Source organism: Anas acuta, chromosome 14 (assembly GCF_963932015.1).
Source record: "Anas acuta chromosome 14, bAnaAcu1.1, whole genome shotgun sequence".
In the NCBI taxonomy this organism is placed as follows: domain Eukaryota; kingdom Metazoa; phylum Chordata; class Aves; order Anseriformes; family Anatidae; genus Anas; species Anas acuta.
Window position 1 is genome coordinate 7,143,717 of NC_088992.1, and position 26,590 is coordinate 7,170,306.

Sequence of the window (26,590 nt, forward strand, 5' to 3'; positions counted from 1 at the left end):
TGAGCTACGTTTGCCTCTCCCCTCTCCTTCCCTTCTAATAGCTAAGCTGTGAAATCAGCTTTTCATCCTTCTCCACGCACCGTCAGCTGGAAGCTGCGTTCACGGAGCCTTGTCATGCTGTCAGTTTTCCCGAGGGGTCTGCACAGATGCCTCACTGGAGCTCTATTACAGCCAGGTTTCCTGGATGAGCATCTCCGGGTACGAGCGGAGCACGTGCTCTTTGTCGGAAAGAAGAGGCTGGGGCACGGCTTGTTGTCAACCAAAGCGTCACCGAGAGGCACCGTGAATCAGGTCTTGCTACACGATAACAACAGCAGCGCAAGTTTGACATCACGCCTTGCTTTTTGTGGGGGGGTAATTTGTGTGTACGCAGGATTTCGCCTCCCTGCCCGGCCTGCTCTAAGTATTAAGGGACGAGGACTTGAGGACATCAGAGACAATCACGACCGAGCAACATTCCGTCCGCGGGAGATTAATCAGGCATTTTAACCTCCTCAAATGAAAGTGTGCAGGTTTTGCTGGGTACAAAAGCCAGTCCTTTAATCTCCTTCCATGAAACACATTGCATTCCCCAATCATCTTTGTAGTCCTTGCTCCATTTCATCATCCCTGAATGTGGATAACCACAATTACACACACTGCTCCAGAGGAAGGTTCATCAGTGCCGGCTGTAATGGGATAAAGAGCTTCTGATGCACTCGAGGCTCACACTTGCCTTTTTCATGTCTTTTGACGTGGCGCAGTCAGCCTATGACAGGGACCAAGCCACTCTCCCCCGGTCACCCTCACCAACCGGTCTTTCTCATGGTCACATTGAACCCTCCTGGGCCAGGCGCTGTCCTCACGGACCTCTGCCTTGTAACCTCTTCCTGACGGCCCCACAACCCGCTCCCATCCCACGCTGGGCCCCGTGTCACCATGCGGGGTGCAGCCAGGAGCGCACCCCTCTTGTGGTGTCGGGTGCGGAGCCCCCATCCCAGAGACCCCTCTTATGCTGTCAGGTGTGTAGTCCCACCCTAGAGACCCCTCTTATGGTGTCAGGCATGTAGTCCCATCGTAGTGACCCCTCTCATGGTGTCAGGAGTGGAGCCCCATTCCAGACACCCTTCTTATGGTGTCAGGCGTGTAGTCACATCCTAGTGACCCCTCTTGTGGTGTCAGGCGTGTAGTCACATCCTAGTGACCCCTCTTGTGGTGTCAGGTGTGTAGTCCCACCCTAGAGACCCCTCTTATGGTGTCAGGCGCGGATCCCCATCCCAGAGACCCCTCTTATGGTGTCAGGCACGGATCCCCATCCCAGAGACCCCCTCTCTTCATCCTTCCTCCTCACCCCCCCCAACACCCTCACTACCAGCAGCCCCCATTTTAGGGCCGGGCACCCCCACCCCACGGTGGGCGACCCCCTCCCACCTCCCCCAGCCCCACACACACCTTCAGCTCCCTACCCCAACCCCCCCACACCCCAAAAAGGCCCCTTTAAGCTCCCCCCTCCCGCCCCCAGCCGTTGCATCAGGCACGTGCGCGCGGCCGGCCCCGCGGGGGCGCGCCCCGCCCCTCTCCCCGCCCCTCCCCTCCCTTTCCCTTTAGCCGCCGGGCGGGCGCGCGCGCGCGCTCTCGGGCACGCGGAGGCCGGGCCGGGGCGGCGCGGTGCGCGCCCCCGCGGCTTAGTCGCGTGGTCCCCGCGCGGCTCCATATTGCTGCGGCCGGCCGGGTAAAGGGGGGGGGGGGGGGAGGGAAAAGAGAGAGAAAAAAACCGGGTAACAGCAGCGGGAGCAGCAGCAGCGCTCGGGGGCGCGTTCAGGGGAGTTCCCCCCGCGGGGGCGCGCAGATGGCGACGCAGGTGGAGGCGCTGCTGCCCGGCGCCCCGCTGCTGCCCGCCGAGGAGCGCGCCCTGGTGCTGAAGCCGCCGCAGGACGGCGGCCGGGAGAAGGGCGAGCAGCAGCAGCAGCAGCAGCCCCAAACCCAAACCCAAACCCAAGCCCAGCCCATGGGCCCCGACGGCGGCCCCGCGGCTCCGCGGCCGCCCAGCGCCAAGCAGCAGAAGGAGGAGAGCAACAACCAGGAGAAGGAGAGCCTGCTGCGGGGCGCCGAGCCCGAGGAAGGAGCCGAGCCCCCCGGGGGAGGAGGAGGAGGAGGAGGAGGAGGAGGAGCGGGGGGGCGCAGGGAGTTCATCGAGGCCCCCCCGCCCAAGGTGAACCCCTGGACCAAGAACGCCGCCGCGCTGGCGGTCAACGGGCAGTCGCCTCCAGGTAGGGGATTTGGGGGTTAGAGGGGATTTGTTTTTTTTTTTTTTTGGGGGGGGGGTGGGAAAGGAGCGGGGGGGGGTTGCAGCGCCGACCGCGCCCCGGCCGGCCGCGCCATGCGGCACAGCGTGGGGCCGGCCCCGCCGCGGCCTCCGGGGGGAAAGGGGGCGGCGGAGGGAAAGGGGGAGAAAGCGTGTGTGTGGGGGGGGAAATAGGGGGCTCAGGGGGAGAACCGAGGGGTCGGGGAGGATGCCATGGGTTGGATTTTGGGGGTGCCCGGCGGGGTTGGGGCCGGGCACGCGGCGGCGGCGGCCTCCCCTTCCCAGCATTCCGCCGCCGCGCAGGCAACGTGGTTGCTGCCCCGGCTGGCGGCGAGCATGTGATTCCCCGGGAGCGCGGCCTCCTCCTCCTCCTCTTCCTCATCCTCACCCCCCTCCTCTACCCTCACACCCCCCCCCTCCCATAGGGGGGGCTCCCCGCCCGGCCCTCCCCACGTGCGCGGCTCCTTTCTCTGCCCACCCGCCCCCTCCTCCTCCTCCTTTTTACCCCCCCCCCCTTTCCCCTTCCTCCTTTTTTTTTCTTTTTTTTTCTCCTCCCGGTATTGTGGGGGCCGGGCGCTGCCTCCCAGCCTCCAGCAGGATCCCCCCCCACCTCGGGGAGCCTTCCTCCCATTTCCACGGCCTCCCCGAGCCCCAGCAGCAGGGCCCTGGCGCGGGGCTGGGATTGCAGAACTCCATTTTCCTCCACGGGCGTCGCCTCCTCCACCACCACCGCCTCCATCGCTCGCCCCTGCTGAAATCGCCGCTGTTTGAAGCAGGGCGGCGAGCCTGAAGTTTGCACTTTTTAATTCTCCTCGGCCTCCCCGCCAGGCTGCCAGCCAGATCTGACATCAGGCTCCCCGCCGTGGTGGTGGTGGTGGTGTGGGGGGGGGGGTGGGTTATTTTTTTTTTATTTATTATTTATTTTTTGCAAGAGCGGCGCGCGGGGCTCGGCCGCGCTGATTCATCGGGAGGGGATCGATCCCCGCCGGGCGCTCAGCGCGGCTTGGGGCGGCTTCCAGCCGGAAAGCTGTCGGCGTAATGGTGGCGAGGAGGAGAAGTTCGGTGTGCCAGGTAAAGGGCTGGGTTTGTCGCCGGCCTGGTGCGCCGTGACACGCAGCTGGCCGCATCGCTCCTTTGTGTGGGAGCCGGGCCCCGCCGCGCTCCCTGGAAATCAACCCGAAGCTGTAGGGACGCAAGAAAAGGTCCCTCAAAATCCCGTGCAGGCGGCTGCAGGCCCTTCGGAGGTCAGGGCTTTGGGGTGTAAGCCGGCACTGTGGTGGCTTTGTGGTCCTCCAGGTGATTTTTGTTGTGGTAGGGTGAGGGGCTGATCCCGCAGCGCACGGGGTTTTGTTGGGCCCAGCCTGATTGTGCCGCTGTTCCCGGAGGTGTTTAAATAATGGAATTGGTTTTGCGACGCTTGGCAGCGGTGCCCCAGACACTGCCGCTCGGCTCTCCCGCACTCGGGGCATTGTTTCTTCGGCCGCCAGCTTCGTTAGCAGAGGAGAAGACGTGTCAGGCGAGCACGGCTGGCTCGCTCCCACGAGAGGCAGGGTAACGTAGTGGCCTTTTACCCAAGTGCCCCCTTGGAGGGTTTGTGGCCCCTTGCCATGTCTGCGCTGCTTTGGGCGGAGGGTTTCTGACAGCAGATATTTGTAAAAAGAGACTCGGACATGAGTTTGTGCAGGAGATGTGCTGGTGAGGTGAGCTCTGGTCTTGCAGTGACCTCCAGGAGATCACCCAAGAAAAGTGACTTCGCTGTATGCTTGAAACGCATTGGGTGCTCGTAAATTGTGGAAGGGCATTACTGAATGGTTTTGGTTTTTAAGCATCGCATGGAGAACTGTGGGTTGCGATCTCAGCACTCCCAGTGCAGTGCCTGTGTGCCAAGATCCAAAATATTTCCAACCCTGGTCCTGCCAGGGGTAGCGAGGAGACCTAGGAGCCAGCGAGTGTCAGGTCAGCTCTGTAAAGATGCGGAGATCCCTCTGTGACTCGTTTTACAGGCTTGGAAAGCCCTAATTTTTTTATAATGATTGTATTAATCATAGGCCTGTAGAGCAGATTCAATGGACGAGGCATGCTCCTGAAGGTGTTCACCCCATGTGTGTTGGAAGTGGTGCTTGTAAAAGTGAAGGGATGGAGCTCTGCCACAGATAAAACAGCCGCGTTCAAGATCATCCCGAGCTTCTGCTGCCCGTGTCTGAACACAGATGTGGAAAAGCTTGGAAGTCCATGGGATTGTGCAGGTTTCTGAGCCGCTTGGCTCCCTGCTGCTGAATGCCACCGGGGAAGGTTGGCTGCACGGCGGGGGCTGATGCTGGGGAGCTGTCTGCATTCGGTGGGCCAGGCTTGATCCTCGGAGTCGGGTGGCTCACGTACCAAGTCTTGGGGTACGCCGAGGGCTGGCAGCGAGGTCTGCGATGGGAAGTTGGAGTTAACCTTCCTGCGTGCTCAGGGAGGTGGACTGCTGAAGCGAAGCCTCTCCTCGCTGCTTAGCCCCTCCTCCCAAAAGCACGGCAGCGTGGCGTTAAGTGGAGCACCCATTAGGTCGGGTTAGGCAGCAGTGATACTGCTGATGCTGGAAGCTCGGGCGCTGGCGGAGAGGCGCACCAGGAAAGCTCCCTGGTGCTCGGCAAGGTGTGCGCCGCCTTGGTGAGCTTGGGGTGGGAAGGGGGGATCCTTAGAGCTGGACACGTGGACATGGCACACAGGAACATGACTGAAGTGGCAAGGCTTGCGTTAGCACATACTGCTCACGAGGGACGCTGACAGGGCTGGTGATGACTCCTCATTTTTGCTCGCCGATGATCAGGTAGCGAGGGCTGTGTGACCGTCCCCTGGCTGAGTGTTCCCTTATCACATAAAGCAGCCAGAGCCCGACGTGCGAAGGCAGGACGGCAGGGAGGGTGCGCGCAGTAGCGAAGGAAGCCTTTTCTGACAAAAACAGCTTTGTGCTTTTGGCTATAAACCAAACTTGAAATATTTTCTCCAAATCCTTCTATAGAGGAGGAGAAGTGTGGCTTGCAGTTGAGACAGCTCGACCTTCTGGAACATTTTGTGCTCCTCCGTTGTGCCCAGCACCAGCGCTGGCGGTGACGCAAGCGTTGGTGCAGGCAGGTGTTAACAGCACCCCGTTTTGAAAACCTTCTGGATTTCTTTCAAGAAACGTTGCATCAAGGCACTTGGCACTTAATTTTTAAAGCCGTTTCACATCTTGGAAGGAAGAACACCCAGGTTTTAATGGCTGGCACCGCCAGCTCTGGCTGCGCTGACTTCTATGCAGTTTCTCCTCCTGGCTGCAGAGGCTCTGCCGTGAGAAAGCAGCACCCGGTATCTCCTGGTGGAGGTGCAGGAGGTGCTCTAGCTTCTTGAAGAGAGTTTGTTGCCTGCCATTTGGCAGATGCACGGGGAGGATAAGCAGCGCCTTGCGGAGGGCACACCTCGGTTCCTAGCAGCAGGCACCGGGGGTGAGCTGACTTCAGAGAGCGCCTGGTGGTTTATGGCTGGTACCGAGGAGAGGGCAGGGAAAGAACGATCCGGGAGCTTCTCACCCCTCGCTGACTAACTCCCCAAAGGGCTTTCCTTGAAACCAGCCTCCAGTACAGGAGATAAGCTGTATGGGAAGCTTGTTTTACCCCTGGCATTTCTTCACATTCGGAGCAGACACGCACATCTGCCTGCCTGGGTATCCAGCAGGGCAGAGCTGCACACACCTATTTCCAAAGTGTTGGGCAATTCTTGCTCTGTCGTGGCACGTAATTGTGGAGCTCTCGGGGCTGTTGGTTGCAACAGAACTGCTATCGCAGCAGGAGTCCTCCCCCCGTCGCCCCCAAGTTTCCTCTCTGCCATACGGTTTTGTTCCGATCCCGCAACTTGCCTTTGAGTAACGCTTCCCATTTCAGTGGGGAGCACGAGGGCAGCTGGAACTCCCTGCTCCCAAAACGTGAAGGAAGGTTGGTGCTTTCCCTCCCCCGCATGCCTTTGCCCTTCAGCTTCGTGCTGGACCTTTGCCCTGTTGTGCACTGTTTGTTTCGGGAAGGCTGGGGAGCGCGGCGCGGCTGCTGGAGAGCTGACTCATGGGCTGTGGTTGCTGGGATTTGGAGCTTTTTTTCTACCTGGACCTCTGCTTCCCGACTGCCAGCCACAAGGTATCGCCGGGTGATCCTCACCAGCCTTCTTTCACCCCCACCGCCCTTCCTTTAGGGGTTTTATGGCCTGTGATACCACGGGGGGGTTGTGCTCGGATCGCAGCTGGGATCATGGAGCTGGGTGGAGGGAGGGCAAATCGGGTGCAGAAAGGGCTGGGAATCGGGGCGCCGGGCTGCAGTGCTCTGCTCTGGCTTCCAAATTATGACACCTGATCCTTTCACTACGCTCAAATAGTGTGAAATTGTCCTCAGGGGAATGCCAAATGCCGGTTTGGATAGAGTTAGGTTTCTCCTTGCATGCTTGAAACTACTCTGTAAGGAATCTCCGATCCCACCTCAGCGGTAGCTCGTTTGGCTAAATAAGGAACGGGCGTTTGAGTAGAAAGCCGTGCTCTCTAGACCAGATTAGATATTGTAATCCTTACAGTTACCGCAGCTGCAAACAGCAAGCGTTAAAAATATAATCACCTTAATGAAAACCTAAATACACTTGCATGCTGCCGGAGGATTGCGGTGTCCTTTGTGACCATGCAGCTCTCGGAGGAGCCCTGCTCCCAGCTCAGCAACCAGGTAAACCGAGGTGCAGCTGCCTCGCTCGCCGTGGGGCTCGTAGATAACCAGGGGAAGAGCTGGGAAGGCTTTTTGCTCTGCCCTCCCGGTCTGATTGGGAGCGGTGAGCTTTGTTCCTTCCCAGCCATGCTGCACGTTTCCATTATGGCCTTTGAAATGTTATTTATCTGGTCGTTTTGGCACTGGAGCCTGAACTGATGCACTACCGGCGGCTTAAATCTGTGTGCCGTGTGGTCTCCGGCATGGCCAGCTCTGCTTTTGTTGCTGTCTTCGGTCCCAAACTTGTTCTGTAGGGCCTGGACCTTGTCACGTGGGGATAGGGAGATTTTTCTCCGTGCACTGAAATAAAAGTGGCTGATGTGAAACTCCAGTAGCAAGTGGTCGAGCTGCGTGGCTTCAGGTAAGAGGAGAGAAAGGAAGGCTTCTTAGAAGTCAGCGCGGTGTTACAAGAACTTAGCGCAGCGGTTTGTGTATTTAGGCAACGCTGGTTGGTGACCAGAACAAATGGGAACCAAATTTACCCTTGAATAAATCAATTATCGGAGCTGTTTGTGGGAAGAGTCCCGGGTCAGGGTCAGGCTGGGGTGGCTGGAAGGGGCGCACGGGGGGTGCTGCAGCAGCGAGTGCGACCTGGCGTGAGGCATTTGGAACAAAGCGGGTTTGGTGGCAGCTTTACTGCTGCACAAGACGTACGGTTTTTTGGGAAGGGTTGTGGAAAGCGTGGCCAAGTACAGTGTCACCGTGTTTCCAAACATAGGCTCATCCTGTAACCGCAGGTTCCCAGAAAGCCCTCCTGCCTGACCTTCCTCTACCAGGGCACGTGTTTGTACAGCGCTGCTGGGGGGCTCCTGGGGGCAGGGCGTGTTGCCTTTGCCCAGCAAATCCGCGCTGGGCACGGGGTCGCTCTGCCAAACCCAGGATCCCAGCGGGCTGCTGATGGAATCGCAGAAACCGTCCCCAGCGCCCAGCTCAGGTGTGAAGCTCGCTGTGGGTTTTGCTGTGGTCCGGAGCTCTCCGTGCGCTCGAGGACGTTTCTCCGTGACTTGCACGGAGAGGGAGGAAGGGCCGTGAGTTGCTGGACTAATGCCTGCATTAACAGTGCTTTACCTTCAGCGTCCTTCTGGGACAAAGCTGACTTAGGAGCAGCCGCTTGCCTCGATGCTTTTGGGGTCGTAGCACCGTGCGGGAACACGTGGCAAGCGGTGCTTCCCCGCGGGTGCGAGGTTTTTTTTTTTGGTGTTGTGTTTTGAGCCAGCCTATTTCTTTCCATGGTCACAAGTCGGAAGGACTGGCGGAGATCTCAGCTGCAGATAGCCTGGTGCTGACGGGCTGTGGGAGGTGACGGTGGCAGCCCTGGGTCAGTTGGGAGCTGCCGTTTGTTTCGGAGATGGCCGAGCCCTGGCTGAGCCTCTGACGAGGCCCAGGAGCAGAGTCCCTGCCCCAGGAGGGCGATTGGGGAGGAGAAGCATCTCTGCTGCTCCACAGCATTTCATTTTTATTTTTTTTCAATTTTGGTGCAGAGAAAGCCCTTGGTGGCGGTGACAGCACTAGCCAGGGAGGTCCTTGGGGCACCTGGAAGAGCCGTGGGGCTCAGATGGAGCTCACCAACATCACTCACATCCTCGCCACGCCAGCAGCGACAGGAGAGCTGGGCAGGGAGGGTGGAAACGCGTGGCGAGAGGGCTCGGCACACACGTGCTCCGTGCCGGTGCCGATCCAAATCCACAGACCTGAGCCCATCCCCAGCTTTGTCAGCCACAGGGGCACAGCCCCGAGGGTCTCTGCAGGGCGGGGGGCTCGGAGGAAGCAGCATTGGTGTCCCCGGCGCGGTGCCGAGCGCGTTGTTCCAGCCGAGCGGCGGCGGCGCTCCCGCAGAGTGACTCTGCAGTCTGCAGGGCATGGCTGCATGGCGGGGAGCAGCAGGAGCAGCAGCAGCCCCTCTGGCAGCAGGCGGCAGGGCACAGGGACTGCTTGCTTCTCCTCCTCCTTTCCCAACACCCTTTGGGTTGGGTTTTTTTCTTCCCCCACTCGCCGGTCGGGTGATAGGTGGAGAGAACGGGGTGTGTGGGGGGGGTCAGGGTTAGATTCGGGAGGTAGGAGTCGTTCTGAACCGCTGAGAAAAGAGGTGAGTTTTTCCTGCCTGAAGTATGCGGGGAAACGAGTATCAGATTGGAAAAGCCACAAAAATGAGGGGAGGGGAAGGGAGGGGAGGCTTCGGGCGGTGGGAAAGGGAGAGGAAGGTGCGTGGGGAGGAGGACCGGAGAGGTTTGGGGGTGGTGCCGGACCTGCCCGCTAACTCGGAGGTGCCGGATGGGGGGTATGGTGTTAAATCCCTCCAGCTGGCTTGTTCGCAACATCTTTTCAGCCTGCTTCCTTCCTCCCCCTCCTAACCGTGCCCCTGGAAGAGCCTGGTTAGGGAGCAAATGAGCGATTACTGATGTGCCGAATGTTGGTTACCAAACTGCCTGGGTTGCACGCTTACAGATGAAAGAGGCTGGTGAACAAATGGAATCGAATTTATAATTAAGTAAGATTTAGCGATTGATAAGCCAACGCTCGCGTTATGCTACAGGAAATTAGTTTCTTCAGATTCTTCAAGGTCAGATCTTCCATTTTTTTTGTAAGGAATGTCGCAAAAGCGGCGCTGAATTTATTCCTGCAAGGCCGTTCAGATTCTCATTACAAGGATTTTCTACCTTTTGCTGGAGCCCTGGTGGATATTTGTGCAGTCAGCACAGTGCAGGAACGAGGTCCCTTTCTGTCAACCCCCCCTGAACCCACTGAGCAAGCCTCCTGAAAATAAAGACCCTAATACCAAATTCCTGCGTGCCTGCGGATGGCAATGCCCTTAGTCTCGTCCAGCACAGGGAGAGATTTAAAGGGGTGACCGAGGTACTCGGCTGTGTCTGGGTGCCTACAGGCGGCCACAAAGGAGAAAACAGAGCAAAGGAAGTGTGAGGAATGATACCGGTACACGCTAACCCAGAGAAATGTGGAAAAATGAATCCTAAAAATGCTGCTAGGAGGTTTTGCTCTGACTGGAAGAGAAGCGATAGGGTGTTTGTGCTGGAGATCCCACCCAGTAGGACAGGAAGCGAATCACGGAGGTGGCTCCGCCATGTGCTCGGATGACAAAGCATGAGGCTTTCCTGGCTGTAATCACGTTAAATTGCAGCTTCCAATTCCCTGCTAAACCTTGAAAGCTCGGGGGAGTACCTAATGGGATCTGATGCGGCTGGGTGCGCGGAAAGCCACTGCACGGGGTCTTGCACTGAGCTGAGCAAAAGGGGGACTGATTCCTTTTGGCTTCCCAATCCCAAGTGAACTGTTAAACCGCTGTTTTTTTGTTGTTGGTGGTGGTGGTGTTTTTTATTTTTATTTTTTCAAATCAGAGGATGGTGGATGTGACATTTGCACTCTGAGCAGGGAGGAATTTGATGCAGGTGACCCTCGTCTTTAAAGCATAGAATTAAACCTGGAAGCACAACTTTGAAGAAGATGTGGAAGGGATGTACCAGATTACAGCAGCCAGCTCGAGTGCTTCACTTGGCGTTGACATCTACATTAAGCTAATTAACAGCAGAGAAGTGGAACCAAGGAAGGACAGAGGTGGAGGGTGATCAGGAAAGCTCTGAGTTTAATTAAAACCAACCAGGTAGCCTGGACCGGAGCGGGGAATGTCTCAAATAGGTTGTGAGCCCGAGGATTTCTAATTCAGTTAAGGATTTTAATTGTTGTCTTTACTGTGCTGCCTCCTGCACCCTATAGAGCCCTTGCTTGACCCTCTACCTGCAGCACCGAGGTGAGAGCCTTGGATTTCAGTCCTGGGGCTTTCATGGGGACTTATGGCATCCCTGCCTGGTGTCATGGGCATATCTCTGATACTGGGGCTGTTGGGGGATGAATTTCTGGCTACTGTTTGCCCACTGGGGTGGGAGAGAGATTCTCCTCCTCCATGGGGAGACGGATGTGCCTCTCTCACCATTTATTGCACTGTCCTTAGGCAAAACTTTGCTGTTGTGTGTTGGAGCACTACCTGCCATCGTGTGCACGCAGAAGAGCGAGCAGCAGGGCAGCGTGCAACAAGCCTGTCGTAGAGAAACCCCGTCCTTTATCAGTTGCCATAGGGTGGGATCCAGCTGGCTTCTGGGCTGTGCCAAAATGGCTCCTGTAGCTCAACAAGAGTCTCTTCAAGCACCTTAATTTTGCCTGGTCATGCCTGAAACTTCATTGCCCGTTCAACATCCAGTAGCTTCAAGAACAATTTGGGGAGGGTGACTCTGCCTGTGCCGGACCCAGGCTGGTGTAGGCTCCTTCTTGGCTGATCTGGAGGGCTGGAGGCTTCCAGCAGTGTCACTTCAGGCTTACAGGTGATTAAGGGCCATGAAGCAGAGAGCTGGGTCACTGGCTGCTTCATGGGAATGGTAATCGGACTTCTCTTTTGCTCCTTCCCTGAAGGTGCTGCCTGCTTTCTCCACGGCTCCTTGTCTGATGTGTGAATGGAGGGGTTGGAGCTGTAAGCACCGTGCTGCTTACCCGTTTGGGGAGAGGGGAGAAGGGGTTAATGGCAGGGAACATCAGTGTTTGTTCTCTCCAGTACAAGCACTGATAAGTGGATGGGAGAAAAAACAGCCGTGACCTTACAGTTATTTTCTGTGTGTCTGCGCAGATGTGAGTGGTGGGTCCGTGGGGCTGTTTGTTTGGAGAGCTCTCGTTTTCTGTGGTCAGGCTGACCAGGCACATTCCTCCGAACCCCTCTGGCATCGCTGACACCTGGCGAGGAGACCTGGGCCCATCTTTCGAGCAGGTCCCCAAAATGTGCTTTGGCCAGGTCCCACCGGTGGCTGTGCTCGGGTCCGTGCCGCATGGCATCAGTCGGCTCCTCTCCCCTGCAGTCAGGAAAAGGCTTACAGTCAGCAAAAGGCACCAATTCAGCGGGGTTCATTGTGTGATTCAAAAGCTAGGGAGCTCACTCAGATAATAATGCTCTCATTTTGCAGCAGGGGACTTCTTCAGGGGGTGTTCCCCTTGCAGCTCGGCGAGGCTGGAGCTCTCCGTCCCTTTCCAAGCACACGAAGTTAGCTGGGGAGCCCCAGGTGAGCTCCACCAAGGCCGCAGTCATTTCTGCACTGAAAACCCATTGCAGTTTGTGGGAGATCAGTGCCAGAGCTCACCCTGCCTGCAGCTCATCAGCCTCTTAGCGCAGACTGGGGTGTCCCCAGGTAGTGGCCCATCTGTGAGAGAAGGAACCGAGCCTCTGCTCTGGTTGGAGATCAGAAAACACTTCAGAGGGTCTAACAGCCTGGTCTAACCCTTACAAAGAAGGGATTTGGGAGCTGACGAGTGCTTCTGCGTTTTTTTTTTCCCTTCCATCTTTTATTTGAACTGACCTTTGAGGTGCCTTCGGGCCTGACCGCCGTTGGTGTGCAAGATCTTTTATCTGGGTTGCATCTTCCACCCAGCTCCAGCTTCTGCTTCCCTTTGCGGGGGTGAGGAGCCTCCTCCTTCCTGGCGTTGTTAGGAGGTGCTGGAGCTGGCAGCGGGGCAGGGTGGGGAAGAGCAGGACCCTCCCCGAGCAGGCTCAGCAGGTAAGGAAGGAGGGGAGCAGGAAGCGAGATCTCAGCAGGGACCTAATTGGCCTTGCTAATCTCTGGGCTTTGGGTTTCTTGCTTTGCTGCTTTTTCCTAGCAGACCTCGCCCCCTTCCCTGCCGCTTTGAAGTGGCCGGTAACTGTCTCAGGAACCTGTGCGGGCACCGTGTGGGCCTGCGAGGGGACGCCAGGGGGTGGGATCCGAGCTGAGAAGTCGCCTGGGGATGGAGAAGAGATTGAAGGAACGCCGGTCTCTGCAGCAGATGCTGAACTGCGTAATTGGGACCTCTTCCCTACCAGTGCTGTTAGCATCGGGAGGATTGCCTGTGTAGCCAGAGGGGCAGAAGTGGAATTTCCCCACCGGGTGGAAGCTCTGGTCTGGGGGAGATGCCCCCAGTGGTCCTGCCGTCCACTAACATTTCCCTGCCCCATCCCTCTCCTGGGCAGCCAGTGGAGCCTCTGAGCCATCGCGACCAAGCTCTGGTCACAGCTCTGCTGCCGAGTCCCTGCGTGACCTTGGAGAGGTCATTTTTGTGCTCGCATCCCAGTCTTTCGTCTGCAAACCGTGAGGGGTGAGTTAGTTACAACTTCCATGGTTTGAAGCCGGGACAAATCAGCTGGTGCCTTCCCGTAGCTGGGAAGAAGCGGTGAAGGACGCGGGCTGCCCAGCTGCTCATGGTGAGGCAGGGGCAGCAGGGATGGATCCTGTGTCCTGCTGGGAATGACTGAGGACCCTGCTGTGGTGGCACGAAGTGCTGGGGCTTTCCTGGGGTGCGTGGGGCTGGTCCTCAGGCTGCGGGTGGGGTGACAGAGCAGGGAGAAGGCTCTGAAGGAGTTGAGGATGTCTGAATTTAGCACTCGGGCATATCTGGAGAGTAGGGGCTCGGGGGGTGCAGCAGGGGGAGATGTGGGCTCCTAAATAATGGGCTAGCCTGCCTGGAGCTGTCCCAGATACCTGGATGGCGGCGGTGGGCAATTAGCCCCCGGGGAGGGGGTTTGCATGTGCATGCAGCAGCGTCTCTCTGTAAATGCCCCAGTTTAACACACGGTCTCCTCTTCTGTTTAAAAATACCACCAGGCAAAAACCGCGATGCCGTATTCCCCCCTCCAACCCCCTGCGCACCTAAAATAGGAAGGATTGTCCTCAATTCAGTTATGTTTCTTGGGCTTCCAGCGCTGCAGCTCTGGGTGGTGGTGTTCAGAGCAGGTACCCCCGTGCCATGGTGTGCCGGTGCTGCACGGGATGCTCAGCGCCCTCCCAAACATCCTGCCGGCTGCCACGCATCCTTGACCTCTTCCTGCTCTCGCCTTTCCTCCACCCCCTGTGCCGATAGCAGGGAGAGGCACAAAACTTGGCTTCCCCCGAGATGCAGGCGGCGAGGGTAACTCATGGAGCCGAGCGGGACGTTCACGTGCCGGGGAAACACCTGGCTCAGCGGAGGTGGGCGCTGTGACAGAGAGATCTCTACCGCCTGCTGGAATTATAATCCTCCTGCTGAGGCATCAGCTCTCGGCCTTCCTGGTTGTTTTTTTTTTTTTTGGGGCCCAGGGTGAGAAACGAAAGAGCCTGCCTGCGAGAAGGGGAAGGAAACGCGAGACCACAGGGCCCGAGTTCTCTCGCATCGCGATAGCGGCGCCGTCTCGCCCCTTCCCGTTGGGTTGCCTGGGGATGGTTTGGTGTTGAGCTGGCACGGTGAGGCTGGGCGTAGCGGGGAGCTGTGGGGTAGCAGGGGCAAAGCTGCCTCCCCTGTGTGGGGAAACCTCCATCGAGTGGTGTGGGGCTGCTCCAGAGCATCGTCCCCTGGCCTGCGGTAGGGTGCCTGCCTTGGGAGCCTTGGAGGGAAGCGGGTGGGGAAGCGCTGCGGGAGAAATCCTTGGGGCTGGTGGGTTTCAACACTGAGGCTTTGCTTGAGCAAAAAGCTGTGTGGTCAGTGTGTTTGGGTCCTGTGTGCTTCATCTGTAACCTTCAGGGACTGAACGGGGCAGGCAGCTTTGGTTCTGAAGCCTCAATGGAGCCCTTTTAACACGCAGCCCCAGTGAGCTGTCTGTGGCCTGTCGGCCACGCGTGTTTGTGCCTCCTTCCCCCCCTCCGTGGCTTTTCAGGGGAAGAAAGCGCTGCCCGATTTAGGCTTCTCTTGGGCACACCAGGTGCTGCCTCTAATTGGCAGGCTAATTTCTAATCTAGTCACTTGTGCTTGCAGGGAAGGAGGCGTCCCAAAGGGATGTCGTGCCTGGCAGTCCCTGCCGAGCCCTGCCTTGTGCGCATCCTCCGAGCACCTCTGTGTTTCAGAAAAGCGAGTCCCAGGGACAGATTGCTCCGTGCTCCTTCCCTGCAGGGCGAGGAGCTGCGTGTGGATTTAGACCTTCCCCAACCACTGGTGTGATGAGTTGGGTGGGCTCAGCTCAGCTTCCCCCGGCCATGAGGGCTGGAGGACACGCGAGCCCCATTCCTCAACAGGGGTCACGCTGGCACCTCTGGGGGAGAACACGAGCTTTATTCCACCCCTGGCCAGCATGCGTGGCCCCTAATTTTTTAGTGGCATAAGGCACTGAGGTGTTCCCACCCCTTCTTGAGTTGTGATGGCCGGGTGAGCCTTGGTGTCCTTGAGCCCAGGGTTTGGCTGCGAGCTGAGCAGCGCTCGCTTTGCCTTGGGGTGGTGGCACAGCTGGTAGGGAACGTCCCAAGGGGACCTGGCAGCAGTTGTGGCTTCTGGAAGGGGCGTCCTGGGTCTCTTGTAGGCCCTGCAGTGTCTGGCCAGGCTGAAGGTGCCTCTGGTGAAGAGTTGGTGGGCCGGGCTGCCAGGAACACAGGCTGGAGAGCTGCGTCTGGCAGGGCCGCACCGAGGGGATCGTGTGCCAAGGCCTGCAGTCGCTGGCTGGCACAGAGGAGTTCCTCTCCTCAACCAGTATTTTTCAGTATTATTTTCTCAATTGTTAATCTTTTTGGTGGTACCCAGTGCCCCCAGCTGACCCAAGTGGATGGGATGTGCAGTAACCACCACTTCCATCCCGGTCCTCCTCAGAGAACTCGGCTGGGAGTTGCCCAAGCAGGGGAACAGAGAAATGGCCTCTGCTTTGGGACCTGATGCTGGAGCACAGGGTGTTCCTCCTGGTTGTTGTGGGAGCCCTGAGCTCATCAGCAGTCCTCATAGAAGCGCAAACTGTTCAGATGTGCCTGGCTGAGGGGCTGTGGGAGGGCTGCAGCAGCACCTGCAGTCTGCACGGGCTCCAGCCTGGTGCTTGGAGGCTTTTCTGGACCCTTTGGCGTTCACCCAAGCATGGCCACGAGCCCTCTGCACGATGACAGAGGGATTTTTGATTCTTTTTGCCACTTGCTTCCGCTGCTCCCAAGTGGGATGGAAGCATCCCTGCCTGAGGACGCCTTGAACTGTGCTTTTTGGGGGCAGAGAAGCAGCAGCTTGCGGCTGGGGGTGTGTTTCGGCTGCTTCTGCATTGGCTGAGCCCTGGCCAGAAAGCAGCGCCCTGCCAGGGGGAGTCCTTGCAGCAACTGCTGTGACTTTCCAGCTGAATGTGTGTTTTGGGCCGCTGATAAGCTGGAGCCAGGGGCCTGCCCCCTGTCCTAGGAGGACCTTGGCTTGCTGGCAGCCTCCCTTCCCCCTATTCTTCCGAGTTCCTTGAAGAAAATATAACGTATTGCTCCCAAAAATACACGGTTTTCGTAGCTTCTTAGGAAGCCTCTATCTCCAGGGTTTCTCCACGCGTGGTGCCTGCCCTGCCTGCATCTCCAGAGAATGGATCTTACCTCTGATCCTCCCCAGCTGTTCAGTACACGTTGTCCTTCCAGTGACAAATAGGCTCCATTAGGAGACTACTTTTTTGTGTGTGCTTCTAACTGGGAATTTCCCCGGGGTGGGAGGGGTGAGTAGGCTGTTATTTCGGGACCTGAACCCCTCCAGATCCCAGTACCTCTGCTCCAAGGGCTGTGCTTGCTGAGAGCCATCTGAAATGGGAAGGCCATTGCCCAGGGCCATGTGTGATGCTCCCCTGGCACCCTGGGGGTACTGAGGTGGGTGCCAGCTCTGGATTTGGCTGCCCCCTGCTCTCCCCTGGCTGGTCACAGCATTGTGCTCTGTGCAGGTCTCCGTTTGGTAACGCTGGGCAGGGGGCTGTCACCAGCTAGCTCGTGGTGCGGGACTTTGGACATCTCCCGAGCTTTTTATTCCTCACTAGAAGCCAACACAGAAGGTTATTAATGAGAGCAATACACTCAAGTAAACACTAACTTCTTCAAAATCTTTCTCGCAACAAGTGGTTGAATTGAGGTGGGTTCCAAGCAGATTGATATTTAACTTGGGATACTAAGAAAATACTTCCTCTGTTTAGCTAAAGCAAACAAATCAAGAGAGGAGGGACCTTTTAAATGTGATTTGCACTCCAGCTGCAACCAATACTGATATTTTCTTTTTTTTTTCTTTTCTTTTGCAGATATATTTCCAGCTGACGGCCAGTCTGGTATGTATTAATTAAAAATGGAGTTCTTCAGTCCTCCCTCTCCTCTGCCTTTCCTGCATTTCTCTTTCTGCAGAGTCAGCATTAACCAAATGTAGATGACTGGTAGAGAAATATGCAACAGATGTTATTTAAAAAAAAAAGAAAGGGGGGGGGGAACCTACAATTTTGTTATTTCTGTATGGCAAGTGGCATCTTCATGCTTTCTTGTAGTGATGGTCTCGGGCTCTTCCTCCAGGCTGATACCGTTGTGGTGCCAGGACTGACAGTGGGGTTTTTGTTTTACCCAGTGATAGCACTGGGGCAGACGCTGTGATCCCAGGAGCTGTGGTGCCTTTTGGATGTCCCATAGCAAAGGCACTGGGAGTCGGGGCAGTTTGTGAAGTGGCCTTGTGCGACCACGGTCGCATCACTGTGTCCACTCCTGCCAAGCTTCAGGCTTTGCAGTGGGATCCCGTTTTCCAAGTTCCCAGCAATAGCGGGAGGATAAATGGCTGCTGATGGTGAAGCTCTGCATGATCGGGGTTTGGAAGTACAGAAATCAGCTCTGTTGTCTTAAAGCTGGTTTCAGTAAAAAAAAAAAAAAAAAAGACTAGTTTTGAGGGGTCTAGTGTGTCATCAGAGACAACTTGGTTCATGAACTACACAGAGGGCTGGAAGTTGTGCACGTGGATTTGTTTCCAGAGCTGGCTAACGGGGCCGTCACACACAACTAGATCCCCTGGAGCTGCTGAAGATGCCTCTCTGGGTTTCAGAAAAGGTTACAAATGCTTGGGTTGCTTTTCACAATTTTAATCACTTTCAGAACATGCTTGAAAGCGAAATATTAAGTACGGTGCAGAAGGAGGAAAGGGGTATATCCACGCACTGAGTACAGCAGGTCTGAAGCCAGGACGCAGCAATGACTGCACGGAAAAATTCCCATGACTTAGAGGTTTTTTCCTCCCTCCCCTCGTAAGATGCTTTCCTCCGCCCTGCCTTCATCGGGTGTTGTGCTCTGCCTGCCTGTGCTGCAGACTCAGATGGCCTTTGGCTGGCACCTCTCCATGCTCTGCAGCTGCTGGGGACCTTCACAGCTGGCTCTGGGGTGGAGCCCAGGCGTGCGGCTGCGGCCGGCGATAGCGTGTGGCGTGGGTTGTGTGTCAGGAGGGTCGCAGAAAACATTGCCCGCAGAGCCGGGGGGGCCCCCCTCTGTATTTTTAAGTAGATAAATGGAAGCTTGAGCAGGATTTCTCTTAATGATAGCTTTAACACTGCACAGTTCTTTCTTATTTCTTCTTGAGAGCAGCCTTAAAGCTGGTGCTGCGCCGCTTCTTGCCGTGCGCCCTGGGAGCCCCGATGGCTCCACACACAGCCCTGTGGATGCACCGAGGGCAGGGTGGTGCTGCCAGCAGGGTGCTCCCGGATCAGAATCTGTTGTCCTTTAGCCCAAGGAAGCGTTTTAGCACAGTGACCGAAGGTGCTGGGTTTGTGGTAAAAGGGTTGGGACCTGCACGGGTGAGGAGCCTGAGCCGAAGCACCAGCCATTTTGTAGGCACGGCAGCAGCAGCGTGCCCCAGAGCGTGCGGCTGCTTGTTGGTGTGAGGCTGCTGGAGGCGTTGTGCCCTCAGCCTGGTGTCACGGGCAAGCACAATGCAGGTGGAAAGGGAGCAGCGTTTGCATCCTGGTTACCTAACAGCGTTTGGAAATGAAGCTGCTCCCTCGGAGAGAGTACCGGGGGCCTGCCTCGTGTCTGGCACAGCCGTTCCCAGGCCTCTCCCACGCTCAGCAGCCAGGCTCCAGTTGCTTTTCAGAAGAAGCCACTTGAGACCTCGTGATCCGGAGTTGAGGTGAACCTCGGAGAGATCTCAGCACCCTTGAGAAACGCGTGCTGGGCTCGTTGGTGTGTTGGCAAAGCAGGAGGAAAGGCTTCCTCCCACTCGGGCTCCCCACTTCTGCTGTCAGAGGAGGGCCTTGAGGATGTCTCCGCTCTGTGGATGTGTCAGCCGTGAACATCTAACCCCCCACGAGGCTGCCCACCTCTCAGGCCGTGTTGTGCAGGAGGTGTTGAAGTTTACTGCCTGCTGTTCAATGAAGAACTTCTGCTCGCTCCAAGCACATCTACCAGCTTCATGTGATGCTCCTGCTGCCGGTTTGTCAGGGGATGCCTTCCCGACATCGCTGCAATCAGATCCATCTCCCTCAGCAGCGGAGAGCCCCAGCCTTTTTGGTCACATCTCCTAAGGGCTGCTTCTGCTCAATTGAATTCCTCTGTACACCCGTAACATTGCTGTGCCCTTGTTGAAATGCAGAGACCAGACCTGACTGCGGGGTTCAGTTTCATACAGCAGCAAGTGATGCTCTTTGTCTCATTCTTACTACTCCTGATGATTTTTTTTTTTGGTCGTCTCCATCCTGACCTGATCACTGGAGAGCTGTCAGCAGGGCCTGATCCACCTTCCCTGAGTTATAAACGCCACTTTGAATTGAATGCTCTTGAAGCTCTTTCATAAAGAGATGTGGGTGATGCTCCCGCTGCAAGGAAGCGGTTTTTAGTCCTTTATAAAGAAAAGGAGGGGAGACGGATCTCTAAATTAGCACAGAAAGTGCTGTGCTGCGCTCCCTTCTGTGGCCGGCTGCTCTCAGCTTCCTTTGGGAAGGCTCGCTCTGATTAAGGGCTTTTTGCTCTTTTTACTTTTTTTGTGCCTTGAGAAAGGAGAGGCAGCTGCCTGCAGCGCTGGAATCGCCTGGATGGGCGAGCGTGGTTTGTGTAGCAGGATGCACGGGGCTGTGAGCCCTGGAAAGAAATAGTGTTTGTTACAGCAGGTTACTGAGAGGCTTGGATTGTGCTGCCTTTGGCTTGAGGTGGGGGCTCGAGTGAGGGTGTTTTGTTCTGTGCCTGGAGAGCGTGCCCTGAAATTGGCTCAGCTGATTTCTGGAGAAACACTGCTTAGAGGGAGACCTAGGTCTGGCCTCCCCAAACCTGTGTTTGCTGTTCCTGGTCCAACCACCCCAGGACAACTGCCTTCCCCTGCCCCCAGGGACGGGGCTGCGTTTCTGCCTGGTGGTGCCATTGTCATCCTGGTCCCCCAAGCTGAGCTGCTGCTGTTACACGGACTCGGGGAGGCAGATCTGCAGCTGGTTTGATGCAGGCTTCGAGCACAAGGTCTGGTGGCCGCTTTGTGAGTGCCCGGTGCCCAAGGGAGGCGGCTGGTCCCGCAGGGAGGGCTCTGCAGGAGCGGGGCTGGGCAGAGGAATCACAGCAAGGAAGACTTAAGAGCGATGTTATTTGGATTACCTCAGTCTCCTTTCTAAAAACGCGGCCTCTGGATCTCCTCTTGGAGGTGACAGCTCCTCCAGAGGTGTGCTTTGTGTCAAGTTTGCACCTTTCCCTTGCGCGACCCCCTCGCCTCCCTGGGCTGCTGCCTGCGGTGGGAACCGGGCGGTCCCTGCTGCAAGGGGGCTGGCGGCAGCGCCCGGCTCTCGCTCCCTGTCTGATCCCTGTTAAATATTTACAGTGAGACGTACCAGATGCTTCTGAGGAAGGCTTTTTGTCAGCTTCCAAGTCTCCGGTCGCAGCTGCGGCGAGGCTGACGGCCATTAAAGGGCTTGCATCTGTGCGGGGCTGCGGCACGGTGACCTCGTGCTGCTCGCGCCGCGGGCCCCGCCGCTTGTGCTGTCTCATCGGCTGCAGCGGGCTGCGGGTGGAGAACACCCCTCTGCGGATGACAAGAGATTAATGATGTCTGGTCCTCGGGCTTTTTTTTCTTTGAAGCTCCTCCACTGCAGCGGGAGGGGGAGCGGGCGCTGCTCTCGCAGGACCGGCCTTTTGTTGCCGCGCACCTTTCTTCTGGGGCCGGCTCTGCATGGAGACAGCACACGCCTGACCCCCGCACGGCTGCTTCTGCCCCCCTTTTTGTTCCAGGCACGGCCTTGTCTGCCTCCTTGGCTTCCACAGAAGGAGGAACAGGCTGCTCCAGGCGAGGCAGAGCTCATGCTGCCAGCTCCGAGCATCGCCACCCAGGGCTGGATGCCCCGCTTCTCCTCGCTGCCAGCCCAGCAGCTGCAGCCTTTCTGCCCAGTGCCCCCCCCTCCCCATGCTGGTCACACACTGGTCAGCTTCCCGGCATACCTCCTGCTTTCAAGATAAGCTCCAGGACCTTGGGCTGGGCCCTGTTTGCTGCTCTTGCTGCTTATCAGCTCTCGGCCGATGACAAGGTGACCTGCGGCACCAAGGACCGGGCGGGAGGGAAGGGCTCCCCAACCCGTGCCGTGCTTTGGGATGGCACCGCTGGGACCCACAGCACTGTGTGTGTGTCTGTGTGTGTCTGCGTGTGTCTGCATGACCACGTGCACCCCGCATCACTCGTGTGCTGAGCACCCCGGCCCTGGTGCCAGGACCCGGCTGGATGTGGGGCTTGCAGCGCGCCGCGGAGGTCGGCTCCTCGGGAGGGGCGGCCTCGCTGGGTCATCGTTTTTCAAACTAAATATAGTTGCCTGCGCTTTCATAAGGCTGGGATTTTTGCGTCACGTGATTTGTCTTATCCCTCCTGGCCGGCAGTCAGTCAGAGTAGGGGATCTTGTGTCTGAATGGGTAATAATTAACTGTTAACTAGCTTTTCATTAGGGGCTGGCAGAACAGGCAGAGCGGTGCTGCGGAGGGAAGCAGGAGCGGAGGAAACCCCTCTGGGTCTGTCCTGGAGGGTGGAGGCCGGTGCCGGTAGGACACCCCCCTTTAATTTGCAAATCAGCAGCCCCCAAAGGTGGGTGGGTTGGTTTTTCTTGTGCCTTTTACGAGGAGTAGGAGTCCTGCCGTGTCCTGCGCGTCTGTCCTTGCCGTCCTGTACTTCCTGCTCGTCGCCCCTCCCTCTCCCCAGCCGCTGATTTTTTTTTTTCAGGTCACGATCTATCAGCTGGGCTCCGGGCCGCCCTGGAGGAGAGCCTGACCCCCAGCTCCTCCATGACTTGGCTCCTCTTTCTGCCCTCATTCTCCCCCGGGCCCCTGCGGCCTCATCTCGGTGCTGAGCGCTCCGTGGCGTCCTCCCCTCCCCGCCCCGCCGCGGAGGTGCCCTTGCTGTGCCTCGGCACCCCGAGCAGCAGCAGCTGAAGCCACTCGCCTCTTTTCTCAGGGCTCGGCCTCTGCAGCCCCAGCCTGCCCCTGACGGACGTCCACAGGTTGCAGGACCCGTGTGGCATCTGCTGCGGGCGCCGCCGGCTTTCCCAGCCCTCTCCATTAACTGTTTAATCCGCCGGGGAGCGTTCGCAGATGTCCTCGGAGGCATGGGGGCGGCTGGCGTCGCTCTCCTGCGGGATGACAGGGGAATTGCTGGCTCCGTGCTCTGCCGGCCAGGGATGTGCCTGTGCCAGGGAAGCCGGGTCAGGAGCTGGGGCTGGAGCTGTGTGGTAGTGTGGGCGCTGCTCCCCTCGCCCAGGGACAGCGAGGTGGCTCCGGATTGCGCCCTGGTTGTGAGCTGGGCATCCCTGGATGAGTCCCCACCGCAGTTTGGAAGCCACCAGCTCCCAAACTCCCCCAGTTCTTGCAGCAAAGACCATGGGAGAAGTCAGCTTTCTGTAGAAAACTTGGGAATTTCTTGTTGTCTCCTCCTGTGCAACCCAGGGATCGGTGCAGGGCGTGCGCATTTGTCGTTGGTAGTGAAAGTTTCCTAGAAATCCTCTTGGGGGAAGGACGTCACTTGAAAAAGTGGTTGAAAGATGTCACTTGCCCTTAAGATGGTTCATTTGCTACCTTTAATAGCAGTCAGCTGTGCCAGGAAAAATCCACGCTGTCCTCAGTGGTGCTGTTCCCGCTGGCGTTTTCCTTACCCGCTCCTTCCTGATGGCTGCGGGCTGCGGGGCTCCTGCCCTGAGCTGGAGGGCTGCGGGAGAGGTTTGGGCAGTGCTGGTAAATCCACACCGGTCCTGGAAGCAAACTGGAGTCAGACGCTGTGGATATGTGTGTGCAGGAGCTTGTAGCTCAGTTACAGGCATCAGCCAAGGGATGCAAGATGTTGTGGAGCTGGGAACGCAGCTCCAGTGCCATGGTCCCAGCCCGGCGCTTTGGCTCCGTCCCGCTGCCTCCCATCACCCTGCCCTCAGCCTGCCCCTCTGCATCTCCCTGGGGCCAGCCCCCATGCTCCGGGATCCTGCTTTAGGACACGCAGGTAGGAGCGTTGCCGTGCTCTCTGCAGCGCTGTCAGATGCCCTTTTTGAAGTTATTTTTAGCCAGTGATCTTTGCAGCCGTCGCAGAGCTTCCATTGCGGAGAAGTGTAGGCAGCTCCTCGCTTCCTTCCCTGTGACAGCAGGGCTTGCGAGGTGGAGCTGGCTGCCGAGGAGCTGCAGAAAATTGCTGGGAAGGCTTTGAGCCGTGGTGCCTGCAGCTTGTCTGGCTCCTGCTGAATGTGCTTCCCACGTGCTTTGCGGGATCCTGCTCCGCTCTGCAGTTTGATGTCTTTTGCTTGATCCTTGCCCGTTGCACAGCAGCTTTTCTTCCACGTGCGAGAAGCTTCTCAGTTGCAGGGCTGTTGAAATTATCCCTCCTAGCATCTGGCCCTGGCCGTGAATGTGTGCTGGGAGCTGTGTGACCGCTGCCCCGGGCAGCGTGGTGCTGGCTGCAGCCACTTCCCTGCAGTCCTGGAGCAGGAGATGCCAGCTGCCAACAGCTGGAACATTTCCTTGCGGCACCATCTGGTTTAAAACTCCTGGCGAGCTCTGTTCTGGTGCTCCCTTGATTTTCCACGCTCATGCACAACTACAGCTGAGGTTCGGTGGCAGGCAGAGCAGCGCTGTGAACCTGGAGGAGGTGCAGTCTCTGTCCCAGTTTGCCCTGAACCGTGCGGGTTTTGTGCACCTGATGGTGTCCCCAACAAAATGTGGGCATGCGAAGCCAGCCGCTGCTGTAAGTCCCGGAATTTCCCTTTGTGTGCAGAGCTTTGGGACAAGTGCACAGCACTTGTAACGCTGGGCAGGCTGGTGGGAAGGGGAAGGCTGCAGTCAGCTTGCAGGGCACGTCTGCCCTGCGGGATCCTATAAACCTCTCTGGAGGAGGCGTGGTGCTGGTGGGCACAAAGATCACCAGCTGTGGCTTCTGGCGCCTGGGCTCGGTCAGGCTCCTGCACCAAGCTGGGCTTGGCCCTGGCTGGATCCCTGCTGGATCCCTGCTTCTTGTGGGAACTGCTCTGCGGGTCTGCCCTGCACCTCGTGTCCCCGGAGGGACTCGTGCCCTGCTCCAAAAGGCTCTGAAGGTGTTGGCTGCCGCCAGAGCAAGCAGCTTACCCCCAGGCTGCTGTTCTGTGCCTGCACAATGAGTCTGCAGAAAAACGGAGTGATGGAGCAGTGAAGTAGCATCCTGCACTGCTTGGGAAGGAGGGAGGCTGCTCCGGGGAATCCGGGGCTTCCAGCTCATCGCCTCCGCCCTGGCAGGATCCGCAGCACGGAGCCGTGCCCCTGCCTCAGCCTCTGCAGCACAAAGTCCGAGCTCTTGGCTGAAAATCCGCCCGCATCAGCAGTTTTCCCTAGATGCCAGCCCGCGGACTAGCAAGGCTCTGGGGCAGGCAAGCTCCCTTCAGGGGGACTTGAGTCCTGGGGACTTGGATCCGGGGGAAGGAAGGATGTGCTGTGTCAGGGCTGGGGCACGTGCAGAGCCCCAGGACTCCGCATTCCTGCAAGCATCAGCCACCTTTGAGAGGCTGGAGCGGGGTGCCAGGAGCAGGCAGGACAGTCACTTGCTGGAGACGCAGATATTTCTGCTGCGTAATGCCCCAGCCCTGCCCAGCCCTGCAGATCTGTTCCCCCTCTCCATCTGCCTTTTCTAAATATTCTTCACGAGCTGCAGTGGATGTAAGGGGTGGCTGGGAAGCAGGCTGGCTGCTGGAGGGGTTGATTTCCCCAGGTAAGGTGGTGAATGTCTCCTAGGCTGCATGCAGCAATCCTGCAGCATGTTCCATTGCTCCCCATTTGCCCAGCTGAGCAGTGACAGAGGGCAGCAGGATTTCCTCAGCATGGCTCAGCAGGGGCCCTCCCAGCCGTGTGCCACGCGACGCACCGCTGTCCTTGGGGCAAGGTTTGCTTCTTTTTTCCTAGCCTGAGCGCGTGGCTTAGCCTTGTCTGCCTGCCTGCCAGCACGGTCACACCCCCTCGGTCTCCTGCCTTCGTGTGAGCAGCCCTGATCCCATCCTGATCCCGTCAGAGATCTCGATGGGTCTCGGCTCCATCCTCGCTGGCCTGGCTGCGCTCCCTGGATCGATCCCTCCATCGGGCTGCAGTGCCCGCGCTGCTGCAGTGCTGTGCTCGGCGTGTTTTGTCTTCCCCAGCGCTCTGCACACGCTAATGAGTCCTCCCAGCGCCTCTCAGCTAGATAAGGGCTCCCTGTTCCTATCTGGCTGATAAAAACGAGTTCTGCTGCTTGCCTGAAATCTGCTCCTCTCTCCCCCGCAAAGATGCTGGAGTCCGGGGCACCCACCCCTCTGCACTGCCTCCCTCTGTCCTGGCACGGGGTGGGGGGCCTCTGGGGCCACAAAAGGGCATCTTGCCCCCAAAGATGCTCAAAAATATCCCTGCCTGTGAAGCTGTGGAGCTGAAACAACTGGAGAAGAGGGCAGGGGGCCGTCCCCATTGCCGTGGGGCTGCAGTGGGGTGGGAGCAGGCATCCGGTGGGAGGTTTGCAGCGGGCCAGGGAGCCCTGCTGCCCCCCAGCCCTGTGCTGCAGACCCCCAAGGCTGCAGACTGACTTCAGTCATTATTTTATTTATTTTTTTTCAGCAGTGCCAGGTCCCTTGGCGCTTGTGCCAGAGCGGGCAGGTGCTCCCTACCTGCAGAAAGCCAGGCTGGCTGCGGGTTTGTGCCATAGTGCTCGGTGCCTTTTGAAGCTATATTTAGTTGGTGACATCTGTGGGCGGCAAGTGGAAGATTTTTCGGGGCTGGTTTGGTTTGGAAGCGCTCTTTCTTCCTACGCCGGTAGGGAAGTTTTAAAAGCCTCGTGGCAGGCTTTGCGCCGCGGAGCCGGGATTTTCATTGAGGTGCACGTGGAATAAGTGAGGCGCACGTGGGATCGCCGCTGCTGGGTGGCGGGGGCAGTGCCAGCGGGTTGTGCTGCTCCTGGGGGAAAGGGAAAGGATTTGGGGACCCAGCTGGGAGCTCGGGCTCTCCCTGGGGTGAAATCCCCCCATTTTAATGAAATCGCCACGTGGGAGCGTTATGAAAGGGGGCTGGGGAGGGGAAGCGTGGATGGCTCCGTGCTGCAATGCCTGACTCGGCCTTAGTGACACTTCAAAGCCTCCAGCGCGGAGCAAGGCAGGGCCAGCGGGATGAATCACACATTTTGAGGCAAGGAAGGGGACCGGTTTTGATCATCTAGGCAAAGTCAACCTGGCTTATGCAGCAGATCAAAGCCAGCTTTGAATGGAGCTGGGTAGGCTATCCGGGGTGGGTCCCGGGGTGTCCCCGGATAGCCCCAGCAATTCCTCGGGGCTCTTTTCCTCACCTTCCCCTCTATACCCTGCTCTGGAGCGCTTTTGTTTCGAACAAAGCCGGCGGAGTTGGTGCTGCAGGGC

General features: G+C 57.8%; 1 protein-coding gene across 5 annotated transcripts in view; it reads left to right on the top strand.

The window, feature by feature from the left end:
• The first annotated feature begins 1,677 nt into the window (after window positions 1-1,677).
• Window positions 1,678-26,590, top strand: part of LARP1 (La ribonucleoprotein 1, translational regulator) — a 43,118-nt gene continuing 18,205 nt past the window's right edge. The window contains exons 1-2 of one of the 5 annotated variants that reach the window (XM_068698232.1): window positions 1,678-2,249; window positions 17,039-17,065. In XM_068698232.1, coding sequence (XP_068554333.1) covers window positions 1,829-2,249; window positions 17,039-17,065 — 448 coding nt within the window. In that variant the 5' untranslated portion in view covers window positions 1,678-1,828. Of the gene's footprint in view, window positions 2,250-3,220; window positions 3,356-6,307; window positions 6,433-17,038; window positions 17,066-21,738; window positions 21,762-26,590 lie in introns of those variants that run through there. The other 4 variants (XM_068698231.1, XM_068698234.1, XM_068698233.1 and 1 more) reach the window with 4 other exon arrangements.